Source organism: Oryx dammah, unplaced genomic scaffold, assembly GCF_014754425.2.
Source record: "Oryx dammah isolate SB20612 unplaced genomic scaffold, SCBI_Odam_1.1 HiC_scaffold_15, whole genome shotgun sequence".
Taxonomy (NCBI): domain Eukaryota; kingdom Metazoa; phylum Chordata; class Mammalia; order Artiodactyla; family Bovidae; genus Oryx; species Oryx dammah.
Window position 1 is genome coordinate 37,301,074 of NW_024070199.1, and position 11,061 is coordinate 37,312,134.

General features: G+C 45.8%; 1 protein-coding gene across 1 annotated transcript; it reads right to left on the reverse strand.

Moving 5' to 3' along the window:
* Window positions 1–1,581: 1,581 nt before the first annotated feature.
* Window positions 1,582–10,534, reverse strand: LOC120874501 (pregnancy-associated glycoprotein 1-like). Its single transcript, XM_040255929.1, has 9 exons — window positions 10,434–10,534; window positions 9,243–9,393; window positions 8,118–8,235; window positions 7,901–8,019; window positions 6,518–6,711; window positions 5,484–5,600; window positions 3,649–3,790; window positions 3,466–3,564; window positions 1,582–1,788 (listed from the first exon to the last, which is right to left on the reverse strand). The coding sequence occupies exons 1-9, from the start codon at window positions 10,532–10,534 to the stop codon at window positions 1,639–1,641; spliced, it is 1,191 nt and encodes a 396-aa protein (XP_040111863.1). The 3' UTR covers window positions 1,582–1,638.
* Window positions 10,535–11,061: the final 527 nt, after the last annotated feature.

Here is an 11,061-nt window from a genome sequence, read left to right on the forward strand (position 1 = left end):
CACAAAAATATACTCAACATTCATGGCATCTAGTCCCACCACATCATGGCATATAGATGAAGGAAAAGTGGAAACAGTGGCAGATTTTATTTTCTTGGGCTCCAAAACCACTACAGACCTTGACAGCAGCCACAATTAAAAGAAACTTGCTCCTTGCAAGGAAGAAAGGCTATGAAAAACTTGCACAGTGTATTAAAAAGCAAAGACTCACTTTGCTACAGAGATCTGTAGTGTCAAAGCTATGATTTATCCAGTAATCATGTACAGATGTGCTATCTGGACCGTAAGAAAGGGTGAATGCCAAAGAATTGAGCTTTTGAACTGTGGTGCTTGAGAAGATTCTTGAGAATCCCATATACAAGGAGATCAAACCAGTCAATCTGAAAGGAAATCAACATGTGACCCCTGCTGACTCAGCTGAGGCATCTACTGAGGGCCTCCAGGTGGAAAGAATGGATGTTTCCACTGCAAAAGTGCCTAACCATGGCAGCTCCAAGCAAATAGTTTGTAGCTCCACCCCTGGAGGAAGCTCGGAAAGGCTGAAGTCAATGTGTACACTGGGTCCCCCAATACATGAGTTGCATTCTCTCCAGCAGCACTGGAGGCAAGGAAGGGGCATTGTGTGACCTGGAGGAGGGGGATGGCTCAGGGATCCACTGGGGCCACCACTTACCAAGTGGGACAAGTAAAGGACAGAGCAACTGTATGTGGCAGAGACCTGGTGACTGGGGTGTGGGAACAAGTGGGAACCAGCTCTGCATGAAGTACCTTACCCAAAATCCCCTGGAGGAGAAGCCCAGTACTAAGATCATCTGAGATTGGATGAAGAGAGTCTATTTCATTACCCCTTACAATTCCTCTGAATGAGGAGGTGGTGGAGTTGGTGGGTCATCACAAAATCTTCCCTGGCCTAGACCATCTGCCAGTTGCTATCCTTGGGGCTGCCTTTCCCCAGCTTCAGTCATGTAGTTCTGGAGGAAACTGACAATCATGTGTGCTGCTGGGTCAGGGCCAAAGACCATGGAGAGCCAGTCATATGACCACATGTCCCTGCCAGGATGGCTGATCTAGGGCAGTACATGTAATCTGAGGTGGTTCACTCAGAGAACACCCTTGAACTCTGATGTCTGCAATCTTCTTTCCTTACTAGGTGATGCATTCAGGATATAAAACCCTAGGGCAGGTAGCTTGACTCCCTCACTAGGTATAGAAGCCTTAAGGGAGAAAGTTACCAGGCTAAGACCATCAAAGTAGACTGAAGGGAAATAGTGAAGGTGAGAGAGAATTGATGACTTCTGATTTCTTGGATCCAGTCACTGAGATCTTTGTATTTGCTCTGATTTTTGTATCCTGGATTCCCAGAATCAATTCAATAAGTCTCCGTTTTCCTTGAAGCCAGTTGGAGTAGGGCTCCTCTCAGTTTTGATTCAGACTTGGTTCTAGAACTTTCACTCTCAGACTCAAACAAGGGAACCATTTGTTTCAGCACCATTAAGAGTGAAACCTTTTATTCTTTACTGAGAATAGGGTGTGCAGACCACCAATTACAGTTCACAAGCATCCTGGGAAGTAGTACTCAACGTGTGAGTGAGTGTATGTTAGGAACGGCCTTACTGATTCCTGAACCACTCCAAGCATTTACACTGCCCGTGCCAGGCCAATCCTGTCATTTCTTCGATCAAAGACCGAGAAATACAGCCTCAGGAAGACATCACCCAGGTACCAGATCTCTGTAGATGAACTCAATAGGTGATCTTGAAAGGCGGAATAACAGTAGCCTGTAGAATCCTGGGGGAGTCAGAGACACACACAAGTGAGCATGAGCCCTTACAGGTGACTTCCCGCAATATCCAGACCCAGCACAATTCTTTGCTTTATTTCCCTCTTTTGGTAACTATCAAGGGGTTTTCTCAGCAGCAGGGAATGTGAGAGTTCATCCAAAACCAAAGAGGGCCAAGACATGAGGTTGCCATGAGGAAAGGTGTGGAGGACTGGGAGTTGGGGAAACAGAGGAATGAAAAACAACAAAGTCCTACTGTATAGCATAAGAACTGTATTCAATATTCAGTGATAAACCACATGAAAATGAATAAGAAAAATATATATTTTTTAATATGTATAACTGAGTCACATTGCTGTGCAGAAGAACTTAATGGAACACTGAAGATTACCCACACTTCAATATAACATTTTAGAAAAGAATAAGTGTGTCCATAGTTCCTGTCACTCCCTGTTTCTTTCCTTTTGACTCCTGCTGCTTGTTTTCTCTGCAAAGAATGCTGGTTCTCCTCCTGCCTCCCCACAATCCATACTTTATTTAAAAACTGTTTTTTTGAGTATAGCTGATTAACAATATTCTGAGTTTCAGTTGGATAGTAAAGGGACTCAGCCATATGTATCCAGGTGTCCTGGTCCCAAGGACAACCCTCCCATCCAGGCTGTCATATAACTGAGCAGAGTTCCCTGTGCTACAAAGTAACTGGTTGTTGGTTATCCATCTTAAATAGAGCAGCGCCCACAACATGTTCTTGAAGACTTAACTCAGGAAACTGAGAAGCCTCCTTCGGCACAAACTCACCCTCTTTGGCCATTCCAGGCTTGGCTGAGTAACGTACTCTGGTTCCCCATCCCCACCGGTCAGTCCGTAGCCCTCATCACCCTTCGTAAGTCCCCAGGGCCCCAGTGCAGAGCACCTTGAGATGCCATTTGCATGGAATCCCATGCAGATTTGCCTAGAACCAATAACCCTCCATATGGCTCAATGAATTTGTGGTTTTAGAATTCCTGAAATTTCCTCTCTTCCTCAAAGCCTTCTTTGAGCCCATCAGCCTTCTCTGAACTCTCAAAGGGAGCTGACATGAAGTTTCCACCCTTGCCAGGGCTGAGCAGTCACTGTGCACCCTTTATTCACCTTAATATCCAACCTCCCCACAGAGGAGTCAGGTACCTCAACTCACAAAGGAGGCACCTGGCAGCAGCAAGGGGAAGATGCAGCTGAGAACTAGGGTGACCATGTAATTTATCATCCAAACCAGGAAAAGTTTGAGAAGGGAATAGAGACTGTTAACTTATGCTGGGACATCACACTGGGACTGTCCCCAGCCATTCTCCTTGTAACATGGCCTATTTCAGGGACTGCTAGCACTGAATTTCATGCTCATGCACCTAAGGGTTCAGATGAATTGAAGCTCTTTGAGGACTGAGGACCTTAGGGTTCCCCTCTCCCTGACCCCCACCATGCCATATGGTGTGGTATCTCCACACTTATTTCAGGAAGATCAGTATCCCACATGGCCCTTTACTCTCAAGTGATTGCTTTTGTGGGAGTCACTGGCCCAGCCACAGGGCTCAACAGCATCTCCATTGGTGTGACATGGCCTCCAGAGGGCGCCCTCCTCCCAGCAGCAGCCCAAGGGTTCCTGCAAGCTCCAGTTTGAGAACCAACCCTCAGTATTGTCCCCTCACCTCGATTATGTAGGCCCGAGCTGGTACTGGGTAGTTGATGCTGTTGATGGTGAAGATAATAGGGGGCAGGGTACTGACCGCAGAACATGAAACATAGTGCTGTTAGAGAGAGAGGGAGAGAGGTTGGCCCTGGAGATCCTTGTGTGTGGAGACTGGGAGTGACCCTGGGGCATGACCCTTCACCTTGGAACCCCATGGTATGGCGCCGATGAGATTCTGTATGTTATTGACCGGTCCTCTTGGGCCTAGGATATGTGATGTCCCAGTGTCCAAAAAGGCCTCGCAGCCGTGAGAACAAGCAATAACGTCTCTTTTCATGGAGATGCTGAGAGACAAAGGAAGAAAGCTTGCATCAAGGTCACTCTGAGTCTCCTCAGTGTTACCCCCTTTCCGACTGTCTCATAAACAGCCCTTCATCTCTTGCCCTCTTTTCCTTTACTCTCGACACAGCACCTTTCCTGACATCCTCGAATGCGGTACTTGAATACACCAGGATCTTTTGTACCTTAACACAAGCTGGTCTTCCTTCCTAGAAGACTCCACTCCCCTTTGACTAGCAAGTTTCTTCTCATCTTCCAGATTCCACCTTAATTGTATTGTTTTTGGGAATTCTTTCCCCCAGTGTTTATCAGCCTCCTATCTTGGTATCTCTCTGTAGATGCTTCCTCATGTCTGCTGCTACTGCTGCTGCTGCTCACTCACTTCAGTCATGTCCAGCTCTGTGGGACCTCATAGAGGGCAGCCACCAGGCTCCACAGTCCCTGGGACTTTCCAGGCAAAATACTGTAATGGGTGGCCATTGCGTTATCCTCCTCATATCTAGCATATACCAAAGTCACAATTCACTATGTGGGTGAGTCACTTCATGTACATCTGCTTTCTTAGATGTGAGGGCGGCTTTTATTCTCCTTGCCTCCCTAAAATGCCTGGCACACAGTGGACGCCCAACGTTTGTCTGTTCAATGAGAGAATGAAGACTGAGAAAATAATAAGAAACATCCAGAGAGCTGTATCTGGTGGGGAACAAATAACGGGTCTCACACAGAGTGAAGATGGAGATTTGCAGGGGCAGCAGATTCTCATAGTAGGAGGAGAGAGGGCCTCCTCTGGGAGAGGGTGTCTCCCAGCACTGCTCCTACAACCAGCTTAGACCCTGAGACCCTGGCCAGGAGATACATGACTAGCCCACAGAAACTCCAAAGGACGGGTCAACTTTTGTCTGAGGGTATCACACAGAATCCTATCAACTATGCCTCTTGTCCTCAGGTCACTCGTGGATCCCACCTTCCTGATTCTCTGTTATAGCCCCTGTCCCACTGTGTGCCCAACAACGTGGGGTGTCATTTTTATTAGTTGCTTTCACATCAGACTGCAGCCATCATCTCTCCACTGCTGGGTAGCTGCTCCCTAATAAAACCAGTTTTCCCCATTTTCTAGGACTGTCCCAGTTTTTAAAATGACATTTATTTGTACTGAGAACTTCCTATGTCCTAGGTAGCCGTGGACAGTCGGTCATCTTATCATACCTCTGTTCAGGCTGGAGAAATTATCCCATATCCTCTGTTTACCACACTGTAGAGTCCTCTAACCATGCTCCCCACCTCAAAGGGCAGTGGGTGCAGGCCTCTCCCTTTGGCACAGACCTCTCTGATCCTTTTTAGAACCCTGGTCAGAGCCTTGCTCAGAAGGCCTGGGGATTATGAACCCATAGGTTGTTTCTGTCTCTATGTGCTTGTGTGTTTGTTTGTATGTGTGTTTGTTTGTATGTGTGTTTGTATGTGTCTCTGTGTTTGCTTGCATGTCTCTGACTAGCTATGCATGTCTATATGTGTCTCTGTGTAGGTTTATATGTGTGTGCTTGTGTGTTTCCATGTGTCTGTGTGTCTGTCTCTGTCGTTGAAGATGGTGTATATGTCTGTGTGACTGTGTGTCTGAGAATGCATTTGTGTGTGTCTGCCTGTGTCCATGTACAGTAGTGGGAACTTCACTTCGGCTCTCCCTCAGAGAGAGAGTCTTACCGGTTCATGTGTACACTCCAGTCACCCGCTTGGATCAATGGTACCCAGTTGAGCTCTCCCTTGTAGTAGCGGTGGTCCACCCCACCAAGCATCACCACACTACCCTCTGGCTTGTCTCTGTAGAGAAACAGAGTGGGGGATCCTTGGAGGACATAAACAACAGCAATGTCTGAGAGCTGTGCTGGTCCACCCATCAAGGTCCTAATAAGGTCCCCATGTACAGATGCAGAAATTGAGTTTAAGAGAGATTGAGATCCAGACTGTGGTCTGTTACTGGCTAGTAAGTGGAACAGAGGAGGTCAGAAGCACTTGGCTGGGCTCCACCCACTATGTCTTCTGAAGATGCCCTGGACCTCCAGCGACCTCAGTGCTCAGACACCCTCAGAGGACACAGTGCTGAAATGTTTTTGCTTTCCCCTGGTCCACCTTGTCATTTTTTCTGGAAAATCAAGGCCTGGGACTTCTAAGGGTGTGGGCTCAGATCACCCAGTGTTGGCTCCACCGGCCTATGACCTCTACTGTCCAAAGGGCAACACACTCAGAAGGGACTCCACCTCTGTTCTCCCTGTCTTGAAATGCCTAATATTTCTTGAATTAGGGGTCCCACACTTTTGTGTCCCACACTTTCATTTCTCACTGGCTCCTACAAATTGGGTAGCTGGTCCTGGGTTCCCAGTGAAATGCTAATGAGGAAGGAAAGATATCCACCATCCTTCTTCTTCCTTCCTGATCAAATTCATGAGCAAATCCTAATACGTTTTCTTTCAACTTGTTTTCTGTTGCCTTCCATTAGCCTTCCACCTCACTCACCCCCTAGACCATGTTACTGGTCTTGAGCCCAGGAGTAGAGTTGGGTTCCAATAAAATTTTATTTCTAAAAGCCTGGGGTGAAGCCAGTTGGGCACTGAGGGCATAGTTATCTTGGGTTAGATTACCTCTCAGGGTACTTCTTTATCAAGTATTCTATAATTTTCTTGCACCTGAAAGCATCTTACATCTAATTTGGACAAAGAGATCATCCACCTCAGACTTACTTGCTCAAGTAGAAGGCAAAAACTGGCTCAGAAATGGCACCTTGATTCTTCAGCTTGTCAAACATAGGGATGGCTCCAGAGAAGGATCTGTTGGGGTAGCTCAAGCCAAAGACACCATCAAAAGCTATTTCCTTAAACCCAGATTCTGCCACACTTAGACCGAATGGCTGGTCCGTACTTACAAGGTCCCCAATCTGTGGGAGAGAAGAGTGTTGCCACTTACAGATACATGAAGTGGGGCTAGGACTGGCCTGGGGTGCATTGCCATTAGATCCTCAGAGAAGAATTCAAGCTGGGCTTTGTCTTTGTTGGTCCACAGATAGTTAGATCATGCTGTGAGAGGAATTTGAGTTCCATTTGAGAGAGCCTGTGAATTATAAAGCATTTGCCCATCTGAAAAACACCACCTGGGTGAGTCAAATAGACCTCGTGGCTTCTGTTCATGTGGGGCAACCAAGAGCCAGGCCAGGTCCCATAGGTGCCACCTGAGGGACAAAAATATCGAGACCAAGATAGCCTTCTCTTTGGCATCATTGTGACCTAATGACAGGAATGGACTCCATTTTCTGTAATTACTCAGGATTCTGCATCTGTCTAAGAAGACAGAAGCCAAAAACACAATCTTGTTTGCAGGGTTCTATGAAATTATGGTCTGGAGAATTCACTTTTTGGGATATGTGTATATTTCTGTGAGTGTGTATGAGAGAGAAAAAAAGAGAGGGGAACTACTCAAGTATTTTGGGGGAGGCAGGCCATAGGTTTATCATACACTCAGGGGTCGTCTAGAGTGAGAATTCATTTATCAGGCCCCTTGACTTCTCAGGCCTCCCACTCTGGATACCTGAAATCCTTGACTGCCTCCAGGGTCCCCAGATCAGTTTTACCCTGTCTGCAAACACTCCACAGCAACTTCAGTCCTGAAAAGCCAGCCTAACCCCACCTTTTACCACATGTGTGCCCTCAGCAAGGCCCTTGCTGTCTGCACCTCAGTTTCCTCATATGTCTCATGAGCTAATCACAGTAACTGCTGTTAGGTTGTTACAGGATTAAACCAGTTATCACCTGAAAGTGCCTGGAACAGTCTGTGAATATAAAAGTGGGTGCTTTTATGCCTTCTTCTCGCTCCCAGCAAAATGAACCATGAACTGCTCACGGGCAGAGGAGCTGCAAGTCCACACCTCTAGCCACTCTCTGGGTTAGCTAATTTGTTTGCTCGGGTGTAACCACAGGCACTGCCTCCCCCGAGACATGAACCTGTAGATAAGATGGCCAATATCTATGGGAGTTAGGCTAGGAAGGGTCCTGCCAGATGGTTCTGCATCTGTTTTGCAAGCAGTGGTTCCTCCATAGCCAGTCCTGCCTCAGCATTTGTTACACTGTTACCCGAACTGTGTCATGAACAACAACTCCTTCAATTCTCCCAGATCCATAGATGATGCTGAAGGTCTTATTGGTAATCTGGAAGGTGGACGACAGATGATGTCTGAACCTAACCTGTGTAGCTGCAGACACAAGAGATGAGTGTCAACAGGTGCCAAGGGTGGAAACAGGGTGGCAGGGCAGGTGAAAGATGATCCGGATAGGGGGTATGTGTACTCACAACAGGTTGAGCTGTTGCATGAGACAGAGGGGACCCACAAGTCAGATGAGCCTGTGTCAAAGAGAACCTGGAATTCCTGAGGGGGTGTTCCAATGGTGATTTTACCCGTGTAAACCAACTACAAGGAGAAGGAGGGAATGGGTTAGTGCAGAACTGGCTACCCTCTATTCCCAAACTGATGCCACCCTTTATTCCCAAATTGATTCCTCCCTCTGGATGTCACATATCTCTTGAGATCACTTTCTAACCACCGTGCAGCTCACAGGCTTTGGTCACAGACATATCTTCATTTGATATATTATTCCTGTGCTATATTATATGCAGGATATTAACTCTATGACCAGGCATTGAAGTGGTACCTTCTGCATGGAAAGCCCAGAGGCATACCAAGGGGCCTCCAAGACCACTAGAAACCCAGGGAAGCCCTGGTGCCTTCGTTTGGGAAGCTCTGTCATCTCTTCAAACCTAGCATTAGCATCTGCTTCTCCAGGAGTTCCTTCTTGAACAACCCCAGCCACTTCCTCTAAACTCAGACCACATCCAATCAACATCACACAGGTGACCCTTTCATTTGACATGTATTTACTCTTTGCCTATCTCTCAGGCTGGCATGCACTGTTTTGAAGACATCTTCAACACAAAGTAAGCCCTTTTTCTAATCTAAAAACAGGAACCACAGTGATTCTTATGGCCATACTCACAATACAGTTTCAATAACTTTTTACTGCTGTCGTTCTTGCATCTGTGGCAACTGATTTCCTCTACCTGGGGATTCACAATTGCTTTGCAGTTGGTTCTACCGTTTGATTAGTGATGGTTCACTCTTCACCTATAACTGAGTGGCTCACTTAGTTCAGAAGGAACAATCGCCCTCCAACTAATGACACATGTTTGACACAGAAATGAATGTTTACCTGCCACCTGGTAATCTCCAGGCCCAATCACAAAGACCAACATTTGAGAATGAGAGTGCCTTCTTCTCTGGGTGGGGTCCCTCTTTTCCAGTGTCTCTGCCTCCTGCAGGAACCCCAACCGCAACATCCCACCTGGCACCTCCAGAGGAGCCCCGTGCTAGGCTAGAGTACTAGGGGGCGCTGTGGAGCACCATCCTCCCAAAATACTCACGTCCCCGATGTTCCTCAGTGGGTGAGTAGTGAGATTTGAGCCACGAAAAGAAATCTGGGACAATCTGTAAGGATGCTCCTTCAGGAAATTGTTCAGCATGTTTTTTCCACTGACGGTATTTCTCATGGTCTTCAGTCTCCTTAGAGGTATTCTTTCACCAAGCATTTGACAAAGAAATCAAAGCAGATAATCCACTTAGCTCTCAGTGTTAAGGTATAACTGTTATTGTAATAGCCCTGTGTATTTTATAATTATTTTTATGAGACACATTATTATCAGAATTTTATGCATATCTGCAATCTTTGGTAAGCCAAATGACCATGTGGTGTCTAAGTCTCCCCTATGATAAAATGGTGGAATGTAACAATGCAAACCCTCCAAATAGAATAACTTGGGGATAAGTGAAGTGATGGATATAAAGTACCTGATAGATAGGAAGTCTCAACAATGACAGCCTTTAGCATTGCTGTTACCATCTCACACATTCCTTCTCATAGAACCTCAAGGAAGGAGGTAGAAGAGGGACTCTTATCTTCTTTTACAAGGGAGCAATTTGAAATGCAAGAGGTTTCTGAGTTGACTGTGTTTACACTGCTTGTCTGATATAAAACAGTGTAAAACAGTTTATCTATCTCCAAGTTGAAAGAGAAGAGAGAGTTGAAAGAAGAATGCAAGAAATAGGGAACAAATAAGGGAATTTCAGAGGCTTAAGAAGGAAGTAAGAGCCAAATGAAAAATTAAAAGAAAACAACACAAAGAGAAATAGACTCCCAGTGACTTGCAAAGAGATGGAGAGATAAATGACAGTGATACAGAGATGCAGACATAGGCATATACACACTGAAATAGACTGGGATAAAAGAGGACGTTTTGAAGAAAATGTAGAAAAGTGCTATTCCACAGGACCACATTGACATCTGCATAAACTATGCACTGAACAGTTGCAAGGAGTTGCATTTTCAATAGGTCATGACATGACTGAACCCCAAGATTTGTGCAACCCAAATCTACACCAAGACCTTGGAATCCACTGTTCCTATAGCAACTTACTTATCAATAAGTAAGAGTTGAACTTTAAGACTCTTAGGGAAATATTCTACTCCCTTCTAAACCTGATGGCTGGAAGAATAATCAGATGAAAAGAAAAATCCAAGAAAGGAATATGATATGACTTACAGTCCCCATACTTACTTGACTATGCACTCTGAGAAGGCCACCAGCCCGAGGAGCACAAGCCACTTCATGTTTCTTTCCTGGCTCCAAGTATTCAGGGAAGTTTGGGTTCTTAGCATGTAGTGGAGACCAGGAGCCCCTAGTTATATATGCTCTGACCTACCCGAGTTTTGCCCTTTAGGCAACTAAAGATCTTAAAAAAAAAAAAATCCCACAAAGATCTCGATAAAATCTTTACCTTCATCAGTGTCCTTGGCGAGTGGCCTTTGAAGCTTTTCATAATACAGAGAATTGAACTGTAATATCTTCTTTGAAGCTTGAATGGAAAATCAAACTGATCTGCATGCACATCTAAGATGAAAAACCTTGCATATTTGGAGAAAAAACTGCTAAGAACATCATGAAAATGGATACTAGGGGCCATGCTCGACACTCATGGTTTCATGTCATCTTCCTAGCCACTTGATGAGGTAGGCATTGCTGTCTTCGTTGGAGAGGAGACTGCTAGGAGGATAAGTTGTCAAAAGGCAAACTGAAGACTTCAGGGGCAGCCCAGGGACATACAACTGGCTTAGGTATTGAATCTAATGGCAGACATCAGGGGCACCTATGATGCCAGTCTGCATCAATGATTCAGGACAGAACA

What these genes read in the sequence shown, in the direction of transcription:
- LOC120874501 (XM_040255929.1), bottom strand. Translation starts at nt 10,534, where the DNA reads ATGCTAAGAACCCAAACTTCCCTGAATACTTGGAGCCAGGAAAGAAAC. An exon ending in CACTGAGGAACATCGGGGAC is followed by an intron (nt 8,236 to 9,242) that starts GTGAGTATTTTG and finishes TTCTCCTTGTAG; the next exon opens with TTGGTTTACACGGGTAAAAT. An exon ending in TTGTTCATGACACAGTTCGG is followed by an intron (nt 6,712 to 7,900) that starts GTAACAGTGTAA and finishes TCTCTCCCACAG; the next exon opens with ATTGGGGACCTTGTAAGTAC.